General features: G+C 41.8%; 1 protein-coding gene and 1 long non-coding RNA gene across 5 annotated transcripts in view; one reads left to right on the top strand and one right to left on the bottom strand.

Moving 5' to 3' along the window:
- MAF (MAF bZIP transcription factor) overlaps positions 1 to 18,960 on the bottom strand; it is a 652,899-nt gene extending 633,939 nt beyond the window's left edge. For 2 of the 4 annotated variants that reach the window (XR_008917705.1, XM_016428695.2), the window contains exons 1-2: positions 16,949 to 18,960; positions 3,428 to 3,487 (exon numbers count right to left, since the gene is read on the bottom strand). Coding sequence is in view for 3 of the 4 variants with exons in the window: in XM_016428695.2 (XP_016284181.1) it covers positions 3,454 to 3,487; positions 16,949 to 18,102 (1,188 nt within the window). In the remaining variant the exon portion in view is untranslated. Of the gene's footprint in view, positions 1 to 3,096; positions 3,312 to 3,427; positions 3,488 to 14,715; positions 16,359 to 16,948 lie in introns of those variants that run through there. The other 2 variants (XM_016428694.2, XM_016428696.2) reach the window with 2 other exon arrangements.
- Positions 18,961 to 20,922: 1,962 nt separating this feature from the next.
- LOC130453563 (uncharacterized) lies at positions 20,923 to 26,367 on the top strand. The gene is made up of 3 exons (XR_008917708.1): positions 20,923 to 21,806; positions 23,498 to 23,564; positions 26,222 to 26,367. It is a non-coding gene; the product is annotated as an uncharacterized LOC130453563 (long non-coding RNA).
- Positions 26,368 to 27,396: the final 1,029 nt, after the last annotated feature.

Raw genomic sequence — 27,396 nt, 5'->3', positions numbered from 1 at the left:
CAGGCGGGATTGGGCCCAGGCCTGAGTGGTTGAAAGAAATCAGAGGGCCATGAGAAAAATCAGGTGGGGGTGGAGGGGAGGAATAATTTAAATGGAAATTAAAAATAGGACCCCAGCACTGGACTTTTCCAGGGCATGGATGCTCGATGCCAACAGATGGATCATCGTTTGTGTGGAGCTGACTTGGGAACAGTGTGATGGACTCAGTGAGGGGTCCCTTCCATTCTGGTTCCAAGGCTGGCTGAAATCCTACACTATCTTTCACTCTCTGAGGTGAGCCCTTAATGCCACATTGGGATGTCTGAAAGCCAGTGATTAGAATTAGAGACAAGAAAGAGCAATTCTATTCTAAAAGCAATGCCCCACCCTGGAACCGAGTGCTCTTGACTCTATAGGAAAAGCTACTTGGATTTCATTTCCAAATCCTCACGAGCAAAGGAGAAGAAAATATCAACCCCAAATAAGATATTTCTACAGGATCAAAGTAAGTGCCTTCTTTAGCTTCTACTTCTTTCCTGGAAGCCAGAGACTGTGCACTGAGACTTTCAGGACGGTTTAGAAAACGAGAAATAACTTTCTAATACTTAACAAGTGCATGAACATATGTCTTCATGAAACCAGTAAGAGAGGAGAGGAAAGTCAGTCGAGGAGAGGAGAGGGAAGAGAATCCTCTGTAATTACACTGTTCCACTTCTAGAGTAAAATGTTATTAAAATAATAAAGCTAGAGTCACTCAAATGAGTGGCTCCCAGAGGTGGCATGCAATCTAACCGCCAAGGATCAGACCTACACATCTTGCCCAAAACTCGCCCACAACTCAGGGACCATTCTGTTACACTCAGGATTTTTCTGGCAAAGGTTCAGAAGGCCAACATGTGAAACCTGCAATGACCTTTGTGTCATCATTCAGATCCATGTATTATCCCACTTTTAAAACAAGGGAATCTGTTTGGAAGACCAACTTTCACCTTGGATCACCCTTAAAAAGAAAACCATTCAGTCCAGATGACCCAATTTCATACTGTTTAGGTTGAAAGGCAAACTTCTGGAGCCAATTCTCAATCATTAGCAGAGAACCCATCCTTATACCCCACCCTAGCATGAAGGTCAAGTCATACCACAGCTTGTTTCCATGGAAATGATTGTGACATCATAGTTTACAGGACATACCATATCTGAAAAGTTTCCCTTGGGTCAAAGGGAGACAATATGACATGCGAAAGTCTCACACATGAAGATTTTGCTTTTGTGATCTAATAATGGAAAATATTTTTAATATATAGGGTGATCATTATATGATTTGAACCCACCATTTCCATTTGTAAGGCAGACTTGGAAATGAATTAGTATGGGACACTTCTCTGGGAGAGGGGAAGGGGATGGACACAGAAAATTTAGGCTATGTGAAAACAAAATACATGAATAAAACTGTATTTAAAAACAAATGAATTAGTATTTAACTTGGGAGAAAGCTCTGGGAACACACTTCAGAAATGAAACATAATCTAAACAATATTTCTCTGACCAAGGCATGAGCAGCTAACTTGGACCCAAAATGGCTGTGATCTATTTCCAGCTCTTCAACAAGCCATAAGGTTTCATGTGGTTGAAATTAGCCGGGGACTGCTGAGACAGTTGTCCACTGCTATAAGGCTTTGCTACTAAATTCCTTTAACCAAATTGACTTTCTGAGAATAAACTAAGGAAACCTCTTGAGAGGATAAAATATTGAACTTTTCATATCTAAGCTTATAATTTCTAATATCACTGAGAAACTTCACGGAATTGTCCTCCTCTTCCCCAAATTCCCCATCTGACCAGATGTCTTTCTTTTTTCTTGTGCTCACCTGTCAATCATGTTCTTAGCTGAAATTTGATTTCTCCCCAACCAGTAACCTTATATGAAATATTACCATAGGGGTCAGGCCAATGTGAACCTTGCCATAAAAGTTCATTAACTCCTCATGGATCCGGTATGTATTTGTTTCAAAGGATTAAAGTCCTGGTGGTAAGCTGGGAGGGATCTCGGTGGCTCAGGGCTGGCATTCAAACCTCCCTCACAAAAGGAAGGGTGAGGTTGTAGAGACAGTGAGAAGAGCATACACTAATGAAACCCCCATAATAAAAGGATACCCTGAGCTTTCCTGTGGGGCAGAGGGGTTAGTTATCAAAGGTGATATATTTAAAATGAGACTCACATTAGTAGCCAAAAGACGTTAACAAACATTGCATTCTGGGGGAATCAAATAAGGACTTTTCTATTGTTCCTAATTCTTTGTGCCCTTTAAATAATTTACCTTCTGAATATATAGTAACCGTAGGAGAAACTGACTTTTGGTTTCCCCATCCCCATACCCCCAACCCTGGTAGTTTCTCTTGAAACCAAACCAAGAAGTACAGATTTCTCACAGATTTCCCCACAAGCAGAAATGTTGTTAAAATAAAATCAGACTTTCTCATTTCATTGACCAATAAAGAGGCAACAACGAGATTACCTCAAGACATGACCCAGAATAAGTAAGGACCAGTGTGAGTGTAGGAGGGAGTCAGGCTTCTGAAAGCAAAGGTTTCATGATTAAATTCTCACAGTGATAGCCACGGAGGAAACCCTACTTACATGGCTAGATTTAATTTTTTCCATGATGCCTCATTAAAATCAGGTTTTCGCTCTCTTCTTCCCCTTCTCCTCCCATGTTCTACCCATGAGTTATTCTTCCCACCTCAATTAATGACCTACAATTAAAGAAGGGGGGGGGGCTACTTTGAACTTTATCTGTTTTATTTTTGGTTCTGGGTTATGAAGAAGAGAGGAAAGGGCACGGGTGGCTTTGAGATCACAACATTTCCTATGAGGATATGACAATAAGGAAAAGTGAGGAGTCTAGTCATCTCCCCTATCCCTCCCCCCAAGAATTTTCTCATGTATGAGTCAAGGTGAGTCAAATAGTGGATCGTGGGCTGTTCTGGGTTGATTTTGATTTACTGATTTGAGACAATGAGCCTTACTATTCCAAATAACACCACCACCCCCAGCCAAGAAGACATATATATACATACATATATATATATATATATACACATATATATAAATTGGGTGAATCAGATGAAACAAATGTGCCCATTCTTATCAGTTTGATTGTCTGCAGAGAGAATTGGGCTACATCATGTGGGTAAATAGCTGAAAATACACACATGCTGATTCCAACATAGAAATTCATTCCTGGCATCCCAGCCCTTTGCCATCTCTTCAGTTGGCAGATGAAATCCGCAATCTGACACCAGGCAAACAGACATGAGCTTAGAGTTGGGGCCTAGGGAAGAAGAGACATGGCTCAATTGATTCCCTTTGCCCTCGTACACAGGAATTCCTTACATGGACCATTCACTGAAATGAATGAAATGCATGCAAAGGAGGATCAAAAAGTACCTTTTGGACTTCGGCAACAGGAATTCTCACATCACTGATGTGGAGGAGTCTCTTGGATACCTAATTTAGCAAATATATTAAAATAAACAAAATGAATAATAATCATTAAAACATTTTCAAAGACATTATGTAAATGGTAACCCTAACTACTATATGTATCAGAATTAATCTAGATCAAAACTAATTTAATTTTAGGACGACTAAAGTAATATTTTCAATACTATTGACATAGGAGTGACATGCACCAGAAGGTGATGAGTCTAAGATTCTCTTCTTCTTCCCCTCCTCTTCTTCTCCCGAGACTCTGGGATTACATTCTCTAGTGACCTTTGAACTCTATCAGGTTTTAGGCTGTCAGGATTAATCTAGCCCAAATTGGGAGGGAGTGACAGGCACCTAAGGTCCATACTAGAGTGAAATCAATGTCTCCTATGCCTCATAACTAACCCAAGTATATCTAGGGGTCATAAAACTGTAGGTGATAGGACCTGGTCTTCTAAACCCCAGAATATATTCCCTGTCTCACCATGAAACTTCTGGAAGGTTAAACTAGTTTGCAAAAATATTCTCCAATTCTAAACTTTTGCATGTTGGCCGATCCTGCTAGCATTGCTAACTTTAATTACAAATGTTCTCTTAATAAATAAAACCATTTGGGTCCTACTCTTTTATTTATTAACTTACTCGCCATTTAAATTAGTAGCAGGGAGAGCTTGAAACGGTGATATGAAAATTAAACTGCTTGAAAAAAAATCTATTTCACAATGAATAACAAAGCCCAGTAATTCAAAGTAGTTAGCTTTCTATGGTTCAAAAAAAATCCTTATTGCTATTAGCTGTATTAATGTCAGTGGCAAAATAATTATCATTTACTGTACATAGCACATTATTTTCCAGACAGCAGTTTAATAACAAAGCAGACCTGTCATTTCTCCCTACACTTAGTCACACTATTCAAGTTCAGACTGTCAAAATATATTTAAAATCTAATTTAAAAAATTCAACACAGTTACAGCAAATCTGTGTACAATAACTGTGATAAACCAGTAAGTCAATCTACATTTTCCCCCCTAGCATGGCGAGTTAGTTTTTTTTTTTTATCGCCTCCTACATCTGTATTTCTACAATGGATAGGAAAGGATAGATTACACAAATGCATACGATAAAACCTGTTTCACTGAAGTAATTGGACCTAGAATTCCTTCTTTCCTTAAAATCTCTTTCAACGTAACCCCTGTCCCCTCTCCTCCAATTATCTCTAAATGTCCTTTATCTAAATATTATGGCTATGCCAGAATCTCTTGGATAAACAGATTTCGACGGCATCTATCTGGGTCTGCTGCTGCATTTGGATTGCATGCATTCATTCACATATCATGTTAACAATATTTAAATAAAAACACCTTAAACTTTCAAACCACATATGTCTTTATTTCTGCAAAGAGACATTATCCATCAGTCTTTTGCCACATTTGAATCTTTTCTCAAGCCCCAAATAAAAACAAAAACAAGCATGCCAGGCTCATAAAATTTTGTATTTGAAAAGAAAACTGGCTTGTTTAATTTGATATTAGGATTGCTAAATATATGTTCATCTTAAAGTGTCATCTTGAAATGGAACCATCAACTGGAAGTTAAATTTTTAGAACTGATTCTCATAGAAACTAAATGAGTGGGCTTTGAGATTTGAAGCAAACATGAATAGAATATTTCATTCACTCCATAGGCTTCTTATAAACATACATTGGATGGAGATGGGGAGATGAAATGGAGATGAAATTATTTCTCATGAGGCAAAATTTTCCTTTTTGGAAGAAAATTCAGTAGCAATCATAGTGGCAGAGGCTGGTAGAAATCCCCCCTTAGCCTTCCTAAGCACCCTGATGATCCGATAGGTCATTTTGGGGGAAAAGGGCATTTTGCTCAAGGTCTCTTAAAGAAGAAACTCTTCCTATCCTGTTGGTATCATTTTCCTCAAGATGATCTCTGCTTCCTTGCCAATGGGTGAATTCATTAATAACAGCGTTAATGAATAATACAGTTTCAAAATAAAGGAGAGGGAATGGTAGTGTCCAGGTTTCTCACACTTGAAGAAGACACCCAAAGGACTCTGGTTAGTTTGCCGTCCTTACCTTTACATTCTAGGCTAAGTGGAATCTGGGGACAACTGTCCCTTTGCTGGACCTCAACTTCCTGATCAAAGTCAGGGATCTGAGGTAAGTGAACCAACATCTCTCTAAACTCAGATTAGTTGGCTTAGGGATTGGGATAGCGCTTTTAAAATTTTGTTGATATCTTCAAGGAGCATTAAAAAAAATTAACTCATGCTGGGCCATGGACTGAATGAAAATGTGCAAGAGTTAACCATGCAAAACATCAGACCTGCACGGAGACTTGCCTACACATGTCCCCACACTGTCAGTAATTAAGGGAGCTTGGCTGAAGGAATGCTAGTGGTTGTAGCATGAGGTGCTTCTAAGAGGGAAATTTCAGCCAATATAGCATGACACCAAATAAAAAGCTAAGCAGAATTATTAATTTAGCACCTGTGATCATTTTTATTTTACAAAGTGGGTACCTCAGATTTATCTTTTAATAGCTTTTCCCCTCCGTGATATGCCACTTTCAAGAGTTCCACAATAAAAGTAGATGAAAGCTTGTATGCCTGAAACTGGAAAGACACGACTTTGGTCTTTTCACAGATTGAATCTCCGAGCGATGACCGATTTTTTCCTACGCTATCAAAATGTAATGTTTTATCTGACACTGCAAAAGGGGAGAAAGTGTCTCCTATTCCAAAATCATTTTTTTCGCTTCAGTGTATTTATCTTGACATTAGTAAGGCCTTCTGTTTTAAACAGATTCAGAGGGGCCCAAAGAGACTTCCCATCCCCTCTGAAAAAATGCTGATCCCTTAAGAGAATAGACAATGTTTAAAATCTTGTCTCTGAAATTAGTCTCTTTGGAACCCATGCTTTTACATCACTGTCTTTTTCTTCTTAAAAAAAAAAAAACAGGGATAGGAAGTACATTAGGGATAGATAGGAAGTACATTAGGGACAGGAAGTAGTGTCCAGCCTGATTCTCAGTAGAATTTCTTTTGACCCGTTTTATTTCATTAAAGTCATAAGGTTAGACCACACAGAATTATAAATGTGCTTAGGAAACCTTTTCCCAAAGCTTTCTAAAACCTGTAGTCTGCTTTTTTTCCCTCCTATATTTCTCATCTGAACTCAGAGCCTGTACTTTAAGGGGGATAAAAAATAAATTACTAGAAAGGAAATGATTAAATGGTTAAAAATGCACCTCAACCCAAAGACAGCTTTAGTTGTCAAACTATGGCCTACTTTTTTTTTAATTCTTCCTCTGCTCCAACACAGAGAGGCACTCAGCCAGCCTTCTTGAATGCTATAGTCTACTTAGTAAGATCAGGGATTTAAAGGTGGAAGGAAACCTTAAGAGATCATTCAACCCAATTTGCAAATCTCTGAGATTTTTTATTTTCTGGGCTATACTCCCTTAAATAAAGTCATAATAATAAGTAATAAATACATAGTGATAACTGAACAGGAAACCCCAAAAAGCTTGATGGGGACCCCAAGAGATGGAGTAAAAACAGAAGTACCCAACTTGGGGATTTCAAGGAGTATGGTTGAGGGACAAGGGATTTAAAGAGGAGCCTAGACTTCAGCAGATGCTAATACTATTAGACATAGGTTAGTCTTGAATTCTTTGTGAGTAAACTTAACCTTTTTTTCTGTGCTCCCTCATTCCCACCACACCTGTCAAACTAAGGCCCCCATTTCTCTTTTTGCATTCAAAGACTAGCCAAGGATAGAGGGAGGCTGGTCATTATGAGAGCTGACCCTGATAGCTGATAGTTGAAGAATGGGAAGGAAGAAAACAGATCATCAGTGATCCAGTGGGTCTAATTACCAGCAGAGAGAGGAAGCCCTCTGGTGGGAGACGAGGGGGCTAGGAGCATCTATCCTTTCCAAGATGCAAAGACTGCCTTAGTGATCTATGCAGGAAATGGCCCTGGTGGCATCTTTGACAACTGGGGTGGAAGTAAGAGTGGGGAACTGGAAAGATAATCATTAAGGATGATATTCTGCCATTTTGGGAGCTCTATGTTCCAAGCTTCAATTGGAACTTCCAAGTTCCAATTGGGTTGGAAGGGTCCTGAGGCTGGAGCCACTGCTGTTTATTTAGAAACTCACAATTGTCTCGGTACTACTTTGGGCCCTACTCACCTCAGTCCTGGACCCTGTCCTTTCTACAGAATAGACAATGCTTCTGCTTGCAGAAGGGTGATTTTGTGTGTGTGTGTATGTGTGTGTGAGTGTGTGTGTGTGAGTGTGTGTGTGAATGTGTGTGTGTGTGTGTAGAGAGAGAGAGAAAAGGTTACATTGGAGCTAGAGAAGAGAATAATCTTCAAAGCGGGGGAGGGAGATAAGTGAGGAAACAGAGTTCCCTTTCTTCTTGCCTTCCCTTCCTTTGGTGCATCAGGGATGCTTGGCTTCCTTCAGCATGTGCCAGGTCTTTACTACCTTATAAGCCAAGTATTCTGGAATGGGAAAGTATAAGATTTTGTGACAAGAGACTAGAGTTCTACCCAGACTTGGTTCAGTTACTGCATAGCCATGATTCTGGGGGACCCCTCCTTTCCCTTTCTATGTGTGTTAGTTTCTTCATCTGAAAAAAGTGTGTGTTTACCAAGCCCCAACATTTATAAAGTTATAAGTTATATTGGCCAGTTTGATCATCTATGGGTATTTTTCCACGCTCTATTGTGGATGGGTGTGAGATCTTTCTATGGACATGGGCCCTTCTAAGAAGCTAGGGAAGTAGTTTGACTCTGTGGTCAAAGACTAGAAATCCGTAGTAGTATCTGAGCTGTACTTCCAAGCATGTAATCATCTCTGCCTTCAATTTGTCTGGCCTAAAGAAGTAATCTTCAAGTCTACTAGCCCGTTATACCACCCTAAACCCATAGTGGGGATCGGAGCCACACACTTATCCTGGGTGGACAGAAAGGACAGATGGAAGGAGTAGGTCTTTCCTTTGTCAGCTGGCTTTTGATACTCTAGTCACAGGACAGATTTATATCCTATCTGATATGTGGGACGTTTCTGGGGACATCAGCTTGTATTTGCAGATTGTCAGCCACCCTACAAACAAGGTCTTTCTATTGTACACAAAGACTTCATAGGAATGACCCTGGAATGGACACTTAATGATGAGCTGGGATCCTAGAAACAATCAATTAATGTTGGAGACATTTCCCCTATATCTCTTGGGGTCCTGAATTCTGCCCCTCCATCTTCCTCTGCCATTCAACATCTTAGATGTACATATGTTATTCTCTGCTAGATCCTGAGAGCTTCATATATTTCTCATCTTCCTTTAATGTTGAAAGAAAAAGAATGGTGCCATTCTTTAGCATTGGACTGGGATAAACCAGAGCACATTTCGACCCTGGCTATATAAGGAATGCAAAATCCAGCCTCTACTCCTTCGTCTAAGGCTCCAAACCTGGGATATTCCATGATAAACCCAAAATCGGTGAATGCCGAGATCATATTTTGCCTCTTTTTTCAGAGCTCCCCCTCTTGTCCCCTGCCTTCTGCTACCCATGGGGAAAACTATCAAGACAAGTGATGAGCTTGAGTATTAAGTTGGAAAGAGGTAAGAGTGATGATCAGAACACTGGCCAAGAGCGGAAAACTCAGAGCACTCGGGATGCACTGGATACAGTGCTCACATCCAGGACTTCATTAGGCCTTTGCATTGGTCCTGGGGGAAATATAGGGAAGCCATTTCCTCTCTTCTACCTCCTCTCCCCAAACCTCCTCAGCCCCCCCCCCCCCATCCCCCAGAATTAATGAGCCTTTCAAATCAAAACTAAAGATCTAGAATGAATCTGTGGTCAAGGGAAGAATGCAATTTTGCAATCCAAAGTACTGATTATAGGGATGTTTTTATTAAAACAAAAACAACAACAAACTAATTTAGTAGTTCATAGGGCAGAAAGCCTATATAATCTTGCATGATTTTGTGTAATGGTGTAAATATTGTGTGTAAATCACAACCTGTGTGTAAAAAATGAATTTTGTAAGTTTCCGGCCTCAAGATTTTGAATATACAATTCTGCAAATGTTAGGTTATAATTCCAATTTCTTTAAAGATCTTATTTCTGTGGTGGGCTGTTTTGATCTTTTTATTCTAACTTTGTTCTATTGCCCAGGCATATGGAGAACAGAGATTAAAAAAAAATAGAACAATGACAAAAAACCCCTAGACTTCCCATTGCTGTAAAACTATTTTGATAGTCATAAAAATATCAGTATAACAAGTCAAGCTGTTATGAAATATGATCACAATAAAAAAATCTACAACACAGTGTATCAGCAGATACTTTAAAAAGTAAAGTATTTTAGGTTAGTCTCTTCCGATTATGTGAGACAGTTCGCTTCTAAGAATTTTGTAACCAAAGTAGAAATGTGAGTGCCTGTCTCTGTGTGTGTGTGTGTGTCTGTCTGTCTGTCTGTCTGACTTAAGTGCATTTTAAAAGTTAAACCTTCAAGATGTTTGTTAATAACTGACAGATGTGAATAATATGGGCATATCCTGACCCCAAAGCAGGTGGAAGTCAGGCTGCAAATTGAGGTCATCCCTAACCAGAATTTCTGGAAGCTCATTCCTCAGCCTTTGAGTCCATTCCCTCATTCCCCTTCTCTCTTCTCTTCCTCTTCCTCCCTCACTTGGGAGCCCTTGCTCCCGCCTGAGCATAGACCACATCAGACCCAGAGCCTGGGCCCTGCTCCCTGATCTCTGCTCCACCTCCGCGCACAGCAATTTGATCAGTTGGGTTGGGTTTTGTTTCTCTCTAAAGGGTAGGGATGCTCGCACATTTTTGCTGGACTGTAATTCTTTATGCCACAACAATCATGAGACAGCCTGAGAGACTGGAATTGTCTCACCCCATCTTCTACCCCCGCTGGAAGGAAACATTGCACAGAGCTGGGTTTGTTCAGCTGCATGGGTGGAGCAGTTCTTCCAGTGAATTCCCATTTTCTGGGGATGCCATGATCTCTGGGTTTGGGAGGTTTAAATCCAAAGCCAAAAAGCAACAGGGGCAGAGTGTCTTATTAGAATTCTGCTCCAATTCAGACCCAAGTACCTTCTTTGGAATTTTGGTTTTCTTAAACAACCTCCTTAGAATTCTGTTTATCCCTGGAGTCCACAATCTCTAATCTCTCCAATCCAGGTTATCCCCCTGGGGCCTATAGACTCCAATGTAACTAAGGCCTAGTGTAATTCCTCTATCTGGGACCCATAGCCTCCAACCTTCCTCAAGCCCCCCACATCTTCCTTCACAGGGCCCGGCGTCTTTGATTTTAGAGCAAGGACAAAGTGTGAAGGCAAACTATACTCTTTCCTTCCTGGACATCTTAACCATGGAGAGGACATGGGACCCAAATTGTTCACTTGAGATCTTGGGGAAAAGCCAGAGGTGACCATAAGGGCCAAGCAATCACTCCAGAGGAAGGAAAAATAAGTCATGAAGCCTTCTAGTCAGTAAACATATAAATAGGCAATATGACATGGATTTTTAGTCTATGTTTAATGTGCATAATGAAGCACCATTCTATTTCCTGTTTCATGACATAGAACTAAACTGATAGCTAAGGCTAGCCACTAAAAAAATGTTTTTTGTTTTGTTTTTTGAAGGGAGTTATATGCCTTTGTCCTATAATTTCTATCGTCCTTATTCCAAAAGAATCAAAATTGAAAATGCTATGGTATGTACAGGCTTTTGAATATATTTCTTGAAGATCTGGCAAAAGGAAGATATATAAATTGCCTGTATTTTAGTGCTAGAGTGACTATTAAATTGAATTTGTCTGCTAAAAAAAATGCTTTCAAAGCACCCAGGTATCTTTCTTGAGTCTATCCATTTGTTTCTGGAGCTATAGATTTTTGGATAAGAAATATCAAGAATGGACAGGTCATAGTTAATTGGAAGGCAATATATCACATTTGGGACAGTTACTACTAGCATGATTCCATTTATCCTTTATTGACTTCAACTAACATTTGAAAAAGTGTGATTTTAAATGTGGGGCTATGTCTACCGAAAGCCTCATAATTTAGAAAAAAACAAAATTGGATTTGATTTAAAAAAAAATGAAATGTAAAAACGAACAGGTGCACAACGTAGCAAGATCAGAAAGTTAATACCAGGAGCTTAGAAATAAATATAGACGATTTCCTTTTGGGGTGGCGGCACATCTAAAAGGTGCCCTATATGGGTTTGGCATTTGGACAGATGATTCTGATATAAGCACCATTTCCTTACTGAAATCAGGAAGTCCAGCCCCTCTATATTTGAGATAAATGATAGATAAAATTAAGAGTGAGTTTTGAATTAAGAGAACTATGAACTATAATAAGGAAGGAGGAAATGTTGAGGAAAGGGGCTAGCTAACAGAAGAGGGAGAAAGGCTCATGGAATACACTTAAACTGAAAAATTTGTCACTGCTATTATTCATGCGTTTTTCACTCACAACTATTTCTGTCAATAACAAAATGTTTTTAAAGCATTAAGAAATGTAGCCCTGGTTAGACCCAAAGAGAAGGGGAGGGCTGTTCATTTTTAGCTATTTGGACTGAACAAGAAAATCATTTGTTTTGGGAAGTTCAGATACTTTCTCCATCCCTCAATTAGAAATCTTGGCCAGAGAAACATAGTGACAATTGTGAATTACTTCATACCATGATTCTTGCTACTATATACCCGTTGGGAAAACTTTCTTTACAAAATGGAAACTTGTTTAGATTTTTAGGATTTCTCTGCAAAAGATCAGCATTTTGAAGATTTTTTTTTTTACAAAAAAATAAAATAAATGCTTCTTATGGTTGTAGCTGGAAAAAACAAACAAACAAACCAACAAAACAAAACAAAACAAAACAAACCTAAACACAGGCACTTTACAACTGCTCCTGTCTTAAAAGCAGAAGAAAGTCACTGGCATCCTGTATATCCTGGTTATTAAGTGGGCAGAGTCTGGGACCTTTGCAGAACCCCGGCATCATTAGACTAGGTGGAGGTTATTCCTCTCTTCTGACAAGCCAAATTGCCTAAAAGGAAGCTAAACTCTGATGAAGACTGAGTCAAGAGGCTATCCTACGAAGACTACTCATGTCTGTTTTTCGAGTACACAAATGATTTTTCACGGCACAGCATTCATGTAAATTGCATTATAAGTTCACATTTGCAAAGAGACACAGCCAAGAATTTCTGTACGTGTTGGGTCTTCCTGATGGCTCAAACTTTCTGGTAGCTCACTCCGGAGTTGGAATGAAAGGAATGTTAACACTATTTTACACAAAGATTCAAATACAGCTAAGGGGTAGTACACACTATGCTTTTATGAATATGATTTCTTTTTTCTTTTTGAAAGATAAAGATTTAATCGTAAGGCACATGGACTGGAGCGAGCACCCGGCTCTTTTCTAAAATTAATGTATTACGTGCTATATGACAACATCTCTAAAAAAGGTGCCTGGCTAGGTTTTGTTTTAAATTGGTTTTCCTGGCAGGTATTGAAAACAAAATCATTCTCTCAGTCCATTGTTCTATCACTTCTTACTTTGCATATATTCATAGTATGTGGCCAACCCTTGCTTTAAACTATTCATTCTATTAAATTGCCACATAGATTTAAAATAGAATGTTTAAGTCATCTGAGGAGTGTATCTCTCCCTTATAAAAGTGCTTTCAAGTATTGAGCATAGTACTTATTTCCTGAATACTTTTCTATCATGAAGCTTTGTTCTCCATAAACTCAGTAATGCCCCAGCTATGAAGGTGTTTGAAAAAAACTATTTTGGGAGAGCATAAACCCCTTTTCCTTAAATGAAAACTAAGCACAGGCTCATAGAGAGAAAAAAAAAAACACCTTCAAAGCATTAAGAAAAGTTACTCCTTTCATGATTAGCCAATGAAAGTAAGTTTGTCATTAAGATTGTATATTAACTAGAAATAAGCATCAATTAACTTGACTATAATTCTAGGACCATTATCCAATGTGTGGTGAGATAAAAGGTCAGGTGCCACAGGGCACATTTAACTGCCTTATAATGTTGAGTAGACAGGGTAAAGGAAAAGAGGGTGGGGGTGTAATAAAGGGATCAGAACAAGATGTCAGAGAGGACAACCTGTTATCTTTTAAATAAGTCCTTCTCCCTTTGTAGTAGCAATATTATCTTCTCTTTTAGAAAACCCATGTGGGCCTGTGTTTTCTAAACAGTGCTGTTTTTGTCTTCCTCTCTCTGAGGACTTTGGGGGAAGTTTACAGAGAGTCCAATCAAATGCTTTAGGAAAACAGTTACATGAATTTGTGTCATTCAAATAGGTCAATGTTCAGGTGACCTCTTAGTGAGAGGGAGCGTGAGATTGGAGAAAGGGGGAAAATGTTCCAGTTGGTCCGATTACATAATATTTGAGCAAATTTAAATAAATCAAAACCCAATAGTTGCCCGGTGAAGGCATTACTCTGTGCTTCTCATTCTGATCATCCCACAATAATATAAAATCACCACTCCCTGCCTGGGTAGGTAAACACCCTCCCCACCCCCAGCTATATACTTTGCCATTCAGAAGACATAGTTTAAGTCAGATATCTGCTTGGGATGAAGTTATAATTTTATTTTCATTTTTTAAGGTAAATGAAATTAAAGGTGGTAAAAAAGAAACGTTTTTGCTTTAGAAGTCTATAGTAAATCTCAGACCCCTAACCAGAAAACTATGGTATTCGGAGTGGTAGTAATAAAAGAGGGGACCCATCACTAGTCACACACCAAAAAATGTTTCTCTTTCACGGGAAGTAGACACATTACCCCCTAAACACCTGGTCTACTACTGTCTGCCATCTCTTATTTGAAAGGTGATCAAACTATTGATCCAAATGGAAAGAGGTCAGTATGACAGCAAACTCTTCCCTGACTGTCCTATGAAGCGATGACAACCGAGGACCGACCTTTGTGGCCTTAGTCATTCCCAAACAGAGAAGTTCGAAGTAATCCCCAGAGAGGTCAAGATTCTGACCTCTGTTAAATATCACTGATTCCTAAGGGGGTACCAACAGCTCACTACAGTCTCTCCTTTCTCTCCAACGCCTGTATTAACTCTTGGCTGAAGGAAGGTTTGCTCTAAGGTCCTTCTTGGGGGAGAGGTTGGGGATAGCTTTGCCCAGTTAAACTATACACTAAGAAACTTGAGTGCAGAATCCAAAATTGCAGTTTATTATTGTAGATTATTCTTTCTTTTGATATAACCAGAGTTGAAAATGAAAGAAAAAGCACAGAGGAACATCACACGTGGTTAGTTTAAGTAACTCAAGATATAAAACAATTTTGCACAGCAAAATGTCAAAGAGAAATAACTGACAAGATTTTTTTAAATTTATTGTGGTAAGGTTTACTTTCCATTTTTTTTTAAAAGACAGGATGTCAGTCCCTGAAAATAACATTCACTGATTATTGCCTTTAAAACTGTGGATTTGTTTGTTTTTTGAAGTTACAGAAAATCCAGTTCTGCACCACAATACAACTGTAAAAAAATCTGCATCATCGTAAAACTGTGCAGTAATGCCATCTTTTATAACTGCATAAATTTTATTAGCGTTCTAGACAGTTTTGCAATTTTTGTATTATATGCTTGCAGGTTATATCTTAGTGCAATTCAGTCCCCAATACTTTTCATTTTGAAAAAAAAACACATACATTTTGAATGTAAAATACCCCCTACAGATATAAATGGGGTTCTCCCCCTTTTAATACTTTGGTTCTCAAATACAGTCAATGGTATAGCAAGGACTACATATACCCAACTTATTTTTAAGTTGCAAGCACATGCTGGATAAGCTACTTTTAAACAGTCCCCTTGCAAACTTCTAATCCCCCCCTTACATCACAACAGTAAACAATTTAGTGCATCAATCTTTTAAAAAATCTACAGCTAAAACAGACCTAACTCTTTCAAATTTATCTATAACATTCCTTTATCTGTAGCATACATTTTAACTGGGCTAACAGATTATAAAAACTAGAATTAAATTATATACCAGGAACCCATAGCATTCCATATTTGACAATGACCAAAAGGGGAAAAATGGGGCAGATTTTATTTTTGTTAAAAAATAAATTTTAGACTGCTTTAGGCAACAGCACAATTTTAGTTCCCAAACTGGGATGTTGCTCTTAAACACCATGAAAAGTTCTTTAATTTTTGCCACATTAAATTATGAATCCATTCAGGCATCTTTGACAGAGAATGCCTTCAGTGCATTTAAGTGGAAGTCTGAAGTTTGAGGAACTCAAAGCAGTTTTAGAGCAGACGCAAACTTTCATGGGAAGGAGGGTCTAGGGTTGCATTTTTTTTTTTGCTTTTTCAATTCAAAAAAGTGATGAGGCAATAAACAGAAGTATGGATGCCATGCCATAATAGTCTCCAAGTCCATTTCCAAGCCAAAAAAAAAGGGAAAAAAGAAAAAAAAGAAAAATAATTATACCATACATGTCCAGCATGCAGGCTTTTTATTAATATAATGTCTCTTTTTCATAAAGTCTTTTGAAACAGTTAACAGTTCATTGTTGCTAAGACAAAGTTGCAAGCATAATGCATGAGATGAGAATGAGTTTCTAATGGCAAACTAAAAGTCTCCAGTTTGGCAGGCTAAGGCCCAAACTCACATGTACACACCCGGAAGGAAGGCAGGCTGATTGATGCAGGCGCGAATTTTTGGCAGGTTGATCGGGATTGGTTTCTCTAGTTTAGCATAACAACGCTAAAAAACCGATGGGATTCAGCAAGCTGCAAGTCTACAACTTCACATTTCCGCAAACTCAATCTCACATGAAGAACTTAGGATGGGAGGGGGGAAAAAAAAGAAAGAAAACTTTGATTTCTTTTCTTTTCTTTTTTTTTTCGGTGGGGTGGGAGGTGGGTGGAAGATGAGTGAGGGCAACACAAGTCCCCCCAAATAAATGTTTTTTAAAAGTACAAAACAAAACACAGAAACACCCGCTCAGGAACCGAAAAAAAAAAGTGAATGACGGCAGGTTTCAAAGGTGAGCCATGCTTCACATGAAGAACTCAGTTGGATGTTTGAACATTGAGCAAGTGTTGGGGGGGGGGGGGGTAAAAAATAGCAAGCAAGTCATGGAGAATTTAAGGTTGGCAATCAAGTGAGCCAGCCCCATTCCCTCCCCCACCAAAAAACAAACAAACTGCGACCACAAAACTCAGGGAAGGATTTTGTATGTTGTGTTTGTGAGTGTTGTTTTTTTAAAAAACAAAAAGAAAAAAAAAGGGGGGGGGGAAGAAAGGAGGGGGAAAAACCCAATTGGGTGGTGGCAAGCTCGGTTCTTGAACTAGCAAGCCCCAAGCCCAGACCTCACTCACATGGAGAACTGATTAGGGTGGCAAGCTTGAATTTGAGTGTAAAACTCACATGAAAAACTCTGGAGACGACGGGTTGTCGCTGCTCGAGCCGTTTTCTCGGAAGCCACTGCTGACCAACTTCTCGTATTTCTCTTTGTAGGCGTCCCGCTCCCGGACCAGCCTGGAGATTTCCTGTTTGAGGTGCTCGACTTGCTGCAGGAGTTGGTTCTTCTCCGACTCCAGGACGTGCCTCTGCTGGACCCTCTTGAAGCGGCACGACTGGGCATAGCCTCTGTTTTTAAGGGTCCTCCTCTTCTGTTTCAGCCGGATCACCTCCTCCTTGCTGACCCCCCGGAGCTGCCGGTTGAGCTCCCGCACCGACATGGTGACCAGCTGCTCATCGGAGAAGCGGTCGTCGAAGTGCAGGCTGCCGTGCGGGTGAGGGTGCGGGTGTGAGTGCGGGTGCAAGGTGCCGGCCCCCGCAGCCGAGCCGCCGCCGCCGCCGCCCCCGCCGCTGCCGCCGCCTCCGGACGAGCTGGTGCTGGAGGAGCTGGAGCTGGAGCTGGAAGAGCCGGGGCCCGAGGCGGCTGCTGCTGCTGCGGCGGCGGCTGCTGCGGCAGCGGCTGCAGCAGAGGCGGCGGTGGCTGCAGGGGGCACGGCGCCCGGCGGGTGGTGGTGGCCCCCGGGGTGGTGGTGGTGGTGATGGTAATGGGGCGCCCCGCTCTGCGCCGCTGCCGCCGCGATTACGGCCGACACCACCGCGGCGGCGGACGAACCCACCTCCTCGGCGCCCAGGGAGCTCCCGGCGCCGGGCAGCGGCTGGCCCCGGGCGTAGCCATCGAAGCCACCCTGGAGCTGGTGGCTGCTGCTGATGAGCGCTTCGACCGCGTCCTCCGGGCTGAAGCCCAGCGCCTCCGGGTTAAGCTGCTGCGGATAGCCGGTCATCCAGTAGTAGTCTTCCAGGTGAGTCTTCTGGTCGCTCCCCGAGCCCGGGCTGGGCGCCGAGAAGCTGGGCGACGGGGGCACGGAGCTGCAGGGCGTGCTCATCGGCGTGGAGGACAGCGAGCCCCCGGCGATGAGGCGGCCGCACTGGCTGATGATGCGGTCCGTCTCCACCGGCTCCTTTTTCACTTCAAACTTCATCAGATCGAAGTCATTAACATATTCCATGGCCAGGGGACTGGTGGGCAGGTCGGAGCTACTCATTGCCAGCTCTGATGCCATTCTCCTGCCGCCGCCGCCGCCGCCGCCGCCGCCGCTGCTCCTCCAGATGGGCTGAAGAAGGGGAGCCAGCGAACTGTGCTGAGTCGCCAGCGGGTGAGCCAGCTTGCCGGGAAGGATCTGCTTCGGCCTCTCGCTCCCCTCGCCCAACAGGCCCACCCGCAGCAAGCCCCCGCTCCCCACCCCCTCCGGCCGGCCGGGGCCCCCGCTCACGCCCGAGCGCGTCCCCCCCCCGCGCGCCTCTGTGTGTGTGCGCGCGCGTGTGTGTCTGTGGGTCTGTGTCTCTGTGCGTGTGTGCGCCTCTGGGTTGGGTAGGTGGGTGGGTGTGTGCGAGTCTCCCTCTCCCTCTGCCTCGGTCTCAGTCTCTGTCCCTTCTTCTCTTCTCCGGGACTCGGCTTTCCTACGGCACCAGGGGATGCGTCCCGGAGCGCCGCGGCTGCTCTCTTTGGGCCGCCCCCTTCCCACACCTCTTCGCTCCTTTTTGCATAGGGAGGACTCGCTCTGGGGTTTACAACTGGCCGCGGGGGTTGGGCTGGGGGGCGGCGGGAGTGCTGCGCTGTTCGCTGTTTCTGCTGCTGCTGCTGCTGCTGCTGCTGTCGTCGCCGCTGCTTCTGCTGCTGCCGCTGCCGCTGCCGCTGCCGCTGTCGCCGCTGCCTCTGCTGCTGCTGCTTCAGGGGCTGGATGGAAGAGTGGAAGAGGGGAGCTCAGCACTTCATGCCTCTCTCTCTCTCTCTCTCCTTTTTTTTTCTTCCCCCTTCCCCCCAGTGCAAAGTGCAAGGGAGAAGTGCAGCGGGGATGGCCAGGAGGAAAAAGAACTACTGGGGAAGGGGGGAGGGGAAGGGGGCTGGCTGTGGGGGGGAGTCAACCCAAATTCCGAAACGGGGGAAAAAAGTCCTCTCAGGCTACGGCTAGAAGATGAAAAATATTTTAAAGGCTCATCCAGCAAGAAGAGTGTAAAGCAATTGCTGAGTTTTATAGCAGTTCTGACGTCAGGCTCAACTGGGAAATTGAATCCGACTCAGGACCAATGAGGGACCACAAAACCAGCCTCGATTAGCATAATAGTATAGAAACAAGGAAACTTTTCGGAGCTGTCAATCAGAGGCCAATCAGCTGACTGTCAGCTGGGACTAGGATTTTTAACCCTTCCCTTGACACATCCTTCCGGAGAATGGAAGGGAGTAGTTTTAATTAAAGGGAGAGAATTGATAAAAAGAGGGGTTGGACCTGGGGGAGCCCAAGGCACACTACTTTCCCTTGGCTTTAGAATTCCAAAGATTTCCACGATTCAGGGACAGGGGACTTTCCTGACTTTCACTGGCCATTTCTTTTTCGGATCTTTTCCTCTTGCTTTGTAGGAGCCTTGGGTCTGCTATCCACTCAGCCCGAGTGCTCTCTGTGCAGGCCAGTTGCCTCAGGGCATCCTCCTCCTGTGCATCTCGTCCGTCCTCCCAAACCTCGGTACCCGGAGCCCAAACTCTCTTCTGTGCCGACTTTGGAGTAGCCTCTGCAGTCTCAGGTCCCTCTGACTGCAGTAGATCAGGGCAGTTTGCTCACTACCCAACTACCCAGCTTTCCTAGCTTGCCGCTCTCCATCCTGTTTCTTAATCTTTCCTCCTTGTCTGCCTCTGCCTTTTTTTCCCTACCTGTATTGTCCCCTGCCTTTTTAGCCTGCCTACCTGATTTAGGCTTGGGAACCCAGGCCTGGGCGCGGAATGGGAGTCTATAGGTTGGATAGGAATAGGTTCAGGAAGCCAGCAAATGGAATTTTGTACTGGGACCATAATCTGCCAGCAGCATTTGCAGCACCTTGGGGAGGATCAAGGAGTTCCGAGGTGTCAATCCCCTTGGTTACATTTTATTTTTCTCTTTTAAAAACATTTCTGAGGAATCCGGGGCCCAAAGGTTGTACTAGTTGGACTGTTGATGCCCCGTGTGTGTGTGTGTGTGTGTGTGTGTGTGTGAGAGAGAGAGAGAGAGAGAGAGAGAGAGAGTGAGAGAGAGAGAGAGAGAGAGAGAGAGAGAGCAAGAGCGAGTGAGCTCAAGAACAGCTCCAGAGTTGCAGTAGCTGAACTCGGAATGAGCTCCCTTCTAGACTTTGACTGTAGTGTGAGCTTTTACCACCTCCACCCTTTTTCTTTTTTCTTTTCTCCACTTTTTCTTCCTCCCCATTTCTTTTTCTCTCTGTCTCTGTCTGGCTCGGTACCTTTCTCTCACACACACCCAGGAGTAAGTATAATCCGACCTCCGTTTATCAGGGTGTTGCACCTTTTGCTCTTTCTCATTTAAGTTAATTATTTTGTACTTGATCGTGACATGGAGGGGAGAAAGAGCCCCCGCCCACATGTTCTCCCCGCCAAGGGTTAAATTGTAAACGGGGCTCTTCGATATGCCCGGAAATGGGGGGGGGGAGTTGATGGTGCTGGAGAAGACGCCCCTGCCCCCTTTGCTGCACATGCTAATAACTAATTCAATTTACTAGATCGATTCTTTTTTTGAGTTTATGCAGAAACTCTGTTTCTAAGATTTTAAAGCGATAGGTCAGAGGAAGGCAGAGATTTGGGAGTGTGGGGAAGAATCTGGTGGAAGGGTCGAAGGGGAGACATTGTCTTTGTAAGACTAGGGGCCTTCTTGGAGCTTTTGTGTGCCAATTAATTAAGTGCACCGCGCTCTGTTCGTATTTATTTTACTTTTTTTTCCCCTCCGTTTGGAGGGGGTTTGCACAAAAATCTGAAAAGCGAGAAAAAGGAGCGAGTGAAAACCATTGTTGGATGCATTTGGTTTTAACCTCGACAGCGCCACCTTTCGGCAAAGGTCAGTTTAAATTGATGCGTGTCCAGTTTTGTTGATTCAAAGAAAAAGCTGGTGTGGGGGTCAGAGACTTCTGGGGGAGAGGAAAAGGGTCTGAGAAAGTTGTTTTGGGAGAGAGAGAATCGGAAGGCAGCTCTCTCTGGGCCCAGGAGTGCCTCCCTGCCTGTCAGCCGTTTCTACAGATCCCTTAATGCTTTGTTGTCAAAGGTGGGAGAAGACCCCTTCTGGTTCCTGTGTGATCCCTAGGCTTGGATCCATGTAGTTGGGACCCGAACCTTTAAAACTGCCAACCCTGATTTCCAGGGGACTTTATGGCAATATCAATAGAATTAAAGTTACTTGTAATTCAGTGATAAATGAGATGCCTTGAGTAAGTAAGATTAAGTGCAGTGCTATAAAGTTGTTTATCTGAAAAGTAATTCTCAGAAACCTGACTTCTGACACTTAGTCATATATTAAACCAGCTTCTTTGAACATTGCACTTCAGAACGGTCTCACCCACCCCACAGCATACTTTGCTATTTATAACAGGGCCTTGGGTGTCACTCACTCTACAAGACTGTGCTAGGACTTTTGGCAATTTCTTTTGTAGTAGCCAGAGCTATGTGGGGACCTGTCTGGGATGTACCCTCAAATGACTGGGGACCTATTAAAAAATCCACCTGAAATCCTCCATCTTCAGAATTTCCTGGATGAATGTGTACTTTCGCAGTTCTGATTTCCCTCCATTTAGCAGGGTTGCCCTCCAGTAGTTCTATGTGAGGGAGAATGAACTGTGTCTGTTAATTTGTCCTTCGGACCCCTATCTGTACAATCAAATAGCCCCCACTTACTTTCTTGTTTGGTAAAGATTTTATACAGAGGAAAGTTAAAGGCTTGTATCATGTGACCAAAAGGTAAGATTTATTTCTTCCATTTAGGCTTTCCCTAAATAAGATAAATATGGCATGTCCTTTAGCATCTTCACACGGTAGTACTACAGTTTTAAGTGGCTTTATTTTTTGGCTCAAAAGTGCTTGTTTATCTCTTTATCTGAAAAAATTGGAGCCTCTACTGTTAATGTTGATACAGTTTACCTTTGCTCACTATGGGATTTTTTAAAAAATGATTAGAGTTTTAAGAAATTATCCTTATCCCATTAAATGGCTGGGAGAGGCATTATATAAGGAGGCTACATTTATAAACTCCTGAGTTAACTGAGTAAACTCTGTTGAAGACAAAGAGAAATCAACATTCTATGGACCCTCACGAATGCCAATGTCAGCAGTTGCTGTAAATTAAACTCAAAAGACTTTGCATGTGTTGACATGTAGTGTTAGCAGCAGTACCTGTACCGTTTCATGACATGGCTTACTGCTGGGCACCACTGTTAAATGATCATGGATGCCCCTATTATTTGCACAGCTTTTTCTACTAATCCTAATTCCTTGAGACAAAGACAACCTCATTGGTAGCTTTTAAAAGTCCCAGGAGTGGCCCATTCCTATAATGTACATTCCCATCTTTTGCAGTTTCCGAGTTCATAATTTAGTTTTTCACCAGGGATATCTAAACATTTACAGACCCTTAATAGCGGGGTTTCTTTTGTGACAATTGAATTCTGTCATTTTAATTAGCACTATTCAGCCTTCAGATTTTCCAGGCGGATAACAGGCCAAATTTCCTTAGACTTCCTTTGCCTAATACTTCTTTCTTCCTCTATCCATGCCAATCTCATCCAAGTATAATATGATCTGCAACCCCCACCTTTGCCCTTTTAATATTCTCTCACTATCTGTACCACAGGGATCTCTGTTGAATAATATTCCTTAATTGAGAATACCATGGACTTGACCTCCATGACCAATTCATACCAATATGGTTTAACTTTCTAAAATCAGTGAATATTTACTAAAGGAGATTGAGAATGGCTTGCTTTCATAGGGCATGTGTAAAAGGGTGCGTAAGACTGTGAAACCTTAATATCTGAATACACAATAGTGGCTCCAAGTAATTCTAATGAATTCAGTGCAAAAAAAAACTATGACCAAAGCTACAAATAATATCATTGGACCCAGGATGACTGGTTAGATGGACTTGGATCTAACATAGGAGAATTGGCAGACAGACAGACAGACAGATAGATAGATAGATATAAATGACAGTGAGCTTTGAATTATCAAATCGAGTAGAACCCCTAAGACCTTTGTTTATCAAGCCTCTGGTTTTATGGTAGTGAACCAAACACTGCTCCCTAAATTTAACTATGAAACGAATGGGATTGATTTGCGAAAGAATTGTTCAGAGTAACTGATCGCTCTGGCTAAGCTGCTCTTAGGTACAGAGTTAGATAAATCCTTTTAACAGTCTTCAGATCAGTTAGCAGGGTAAGTAAATCACAAATCACTGTTAGCAGATTCATGGAAGAAAATTAATAGAATCAGATGCGATAATCTGATAAGGGTGGAATTGCTGGGGAAACAGTCTTGCCTCATATTTGAGGATGTGAAACAACGGTCTGATTACTCCGAGTCGTTATGAATAGGTGAATTATGGGCTAAGTAATCATCAGAGTAATTCACCATTTATTAATTCTTTTCTCTTTAAGCTGTTCCCGGTTGCAAGTTGAAGCCTCTTTCCCTTTGAAGACACATCCTTTATAATTTTTATTAGAGGTAATTTATTATTTGCATTACCTGTATTTACTTCATAATGGAACATTTTGCATTCAAATTTATGTAATGCATTATGGTTGAGAATATATTTCTGCCTTATTAGCATAAATAGTCACTTACCTCGTGAATTACTAACAAAGTTTATCTTAAAATATAGAGTTTTTTTATTAAGTGGAACACAAACATATGTACCATAAATTCTGATTTTCCTGTGCAGTTCGAGCTAGGAGACGCAGGAGAGGGGTTGTAGTGAGGAGGCAAAATCAAGAAGAGTTTGCTTGGAGAGGGAATGACCCACATGGCCTTCCCTCCCACTTTGGTGCTGAGGACCAAGTTGGGTCTGGGGGTGCATATTCTTTTGTGAATCCTATAAAGCTGAATTAGACAATGGGACTTACTGGGCTAACTTTAATTCCAGTGAATGCCATGTGCTTGGTGAACCCATGAGTCTTAGGGCTAGTTTAATAGCATTGGTGTGATAGGAGCAAGTAGAAGGGAAGAATACTTTTTTATTTTCTCCTTGGGGGATTGATTCATCCTAGTGAAATCCTGGTGTCCAGTATGGAATAAAATATGTTTATCTTGTTATTCATCACAACAGTGCCAAAGGCTCAAATGAAAAATCTTGGTAAGGGATATATTTGGTCCCTTTATTTTTCTCTCAAGGAATTAGATGGGTTTAGGAACATTACTTCTTTATCTGTAATGGTTATAGGATTCTCTCCTTCCTTCCTACTTCCTTTCTCTCCCCTGAAATGCTGCATATTCCTAATTTTGGAGACTTTGCTACTTCTGTAGAGTCCTGCCTTTCTGACCCTCTATGGCCTCCTTTTGTGCCTTCTGATGGTACCAAGGACTGTCTTATGATCCCCCCCCCCCCAATTAGTGTCTCATCCTACTTCCCTTTTCTATTGCCACACCGTTCCAGTTTTGTGCTCCCAGAAATGATGATATTAACAATCTGACTGTACTCTCCTACTGCACCAAGAACGGGAGAGGGTGGGCATACTCCATATTCCTTTCCCTGGTAAGAGATAAGCCGAGGCCTGAAGGAAAGCAAATATGAGTGGAAGATAGATAGACACTTGATTTGATACAGGGTCACTCTGCATTTTGCAATATCAGGGCAAGATAATAGTGGACAAATAAGTCAGAGTTGATTTTAACAACCCCTGAATCTCCATCATTGACTGGGAGAAAATACTTTGTATTCTGAAGAGCAGCAACCCTGCCTAGTTTGAGAAAGGAAGAATAGGCTATTAAATATAGGTAGTGGGGGATTCCATGCATGTTTCTGAGGAAAGGATTCTTGATTCAGTTCAATATAGGCTTTTGAGAAGGTGGTATACTGATATCAGTTGAAAAAGGAGCAGATATTGCCATCTTGCCCAACTCTCTAGAGTGTATTTGCTTTAGGCTTTTCAGTCTTTGATTTCACCAAAACATACATAGCAGCAATCTCATTGTAATTATAACAGACTGTGTCTATACAGGCAAAATAATCTAGCCAGATGTTGGAGGTTGCAAAGGAGACTTTTCAACCTAAAATGTCCCATTTTAGTTGTCTAGGTAGACCCAGATCATCAGAGCTTCTTCAAAGAAACCATTTGCTTTGTGGGATATAGGGGTAGGAGAGGAAGGAGGTAGAAAGGCATAATACCTGTCTTCATGTATCTGAAGGACTCTCATGTAGAAGAAAGTTAAGGTATGTTCTGCTTAGCCCCAGAGAACAGAACTAGGAAGGATAGAGAGAAATGACACATTTTGACTTGATATTAGGAATAGTTTCCTAACTATCAGAACTGACCCAAAGTAGAAAAGGATGGTGTTGGATTCAGTGTGTTCCCCATTATTAGGAGGGTCTTCAAGCAGAGAATGAATAACTACTTGCCAGGGAGGAGTTGGATTAGATGACCAAGTTCCTTTACATTTCATGATTATGTAATTTGGGACAAAGAAACCTCAAGTAACTTCCATTGGTAAAAAACTTGTCCTTCCCTTCCCTTCCCTTCCCTTCCCTTCCCTTCCCTTCCCTTCCCTTCCCTTCCCTTCCCTTCCCTTCCCTTCCCTTCCCTTCCCTTCCCTTCCCTTCCCCTCCCTATTTCCTTTCCCTCCTCTCCCCTTTCCCTCCATACCCCTCTCCCTCTCCCTCTCCCTCTCCCTCTCCCTCTCCCTCTCCCTCTCCCTCTCCCTCTCCCTCTCCCTCTCCCTCTCCCTCTTCCTCTTCCTCTCCTCTTTTTTCTGTGGCTGTGTCTCTCTGGTTAATTAGATCTATAGACCACTAAGCCAGATCATTCATGTTTTAAAGTAAACTTTTGAACCTGAAATTTTTCCATTTATCTGTCTACATGGGACCAACTAATTAGTTTCCAAATTACTTTGCTTTAGGTGAGGTTGATACATCTGGTGCCCATCACAAACAATGTTGCGGTGAAACTATTCCACTTCCTACTTGTATAAACCCAAGGACTTCCATAGTGCAGCCCTACTATCCAAAATTAAACAAAACAAAACAAAACAAAACAAAAAAACAAAAATGAAGTCCAACAACTTGGATTAAAAAAAAAAACCCAAGTCATTACCTCATAGCCTGAGATTTTTCTATGTCTCTATGAGGGTTACTTTGTGAAAATTTTTTTTCTATTTCTTTTCTCTAGGTCAGCAAGCCTCTTCACCTATGGACAAAACCAAGACAGTGTGTTCCCTCTATGCAAGGTCTGAAAATCATGTCCTCTGTGTGTTACTGTCCGCTAGCATCTCTTCTCCATTAGTATATAATAAATAATTACAAGTTGGGACTGTATGGAAAGTGGACCTTTTTTCTCTTGGCATTGATCCCAAAAGTAATTATCTTCATCATTGCTCCTTATTACCAGTGCACCCCAGGAACTATCCCCCTAGCAAGTTTCCTCCTTCTCTAGCTTGGTTGGTATCAGGGTATCCAGAAGGAAGGATGCAAGACCATTTTGTCACACCCCAACTGGAGTCTCAGGTTCAGCATTTTAGGCAGGACTCTGACAAATTGGAGCATAGCTAGAATAGGGGACCCAGCTAAGAGAGCTGGGAATGTTTACCCTGGAGAAAAGAAGACTTAGGGGAAATACAGTAGCTGTGTTCATCCTTTGGTAAGTCTCAGATTCTTCAACTGCAAACAGTGGTGCTAATCTTTGCTCTACGTTCTTCAGAGGGTCATTGAGAGAAAAATGTTTTTAAAATGATATTCTAGAAATCCAAATGAGGTAATCTGAATTATTAGCATTTTATGGTGGCAAGGATACAGTACTTACAGTCACGAGTAAACTGTATTTGGACTCTGCATCTACCTTTCTGCTCTGAGACTTGGGGGGAAATCATTCCAATAGTAATACTAGTAAGTCCCTTTTATGCTTACAAAGTATTACAAAGTAACAATAGTAAGTCCCTTTTATTTAGGGCCTTAATGCTTACAAAGTATTTTTCTCACAAATCCTACAAGTATAAATTCTATGATGCCCATTTTACAGATGAGGAAATTGAGGTTCTGGGAGTCATAGAGTATAAGATCCCTAAAAGCATGGGTTATTTTGTTTATGTCTTTGTATTTCCAGTGCTTGACTCAGGCACTCAATAAATGCTTTTGGAATGATCAGTTGATTAAATGATTTGCCCATGTCTGAGGTAATATTAGAACTCCATCCCTTGACTCCAAAGCGAATGCTCTTTGCAGTTATGTGATATTATCTTTCTAAGCATCAGTCTCTTCACCTGGAAAATGGAGAGAAAGGATTAAACATTAATTATGCACCTGTGATATGTCATGTATAGTGCTAAGCACTTTATAAATGTCTCATTT

The sequence above is a fragment of the Monodelphis domestica genome, chromosome 1 (genome assembly GCF_027887165.1).
Source record: "Monodelphis domestica isolate mMonDom1 chromosome 1, mMonDom1.pri, whole genome shotgun sequence".
In the NCBI taxonomy this organism is placed as follows: domain Eukaryota; kingdom Metazoa; phylum Chordata; class Mammalia; order Didelphimorphia; family Didelphidae; genus Monodelphis; species Monodelphis domestica.
Note: the sequence above shows the minus strand (reverse complement) of the source record. Positions and strands in the feature narration are given on the sequence as shown.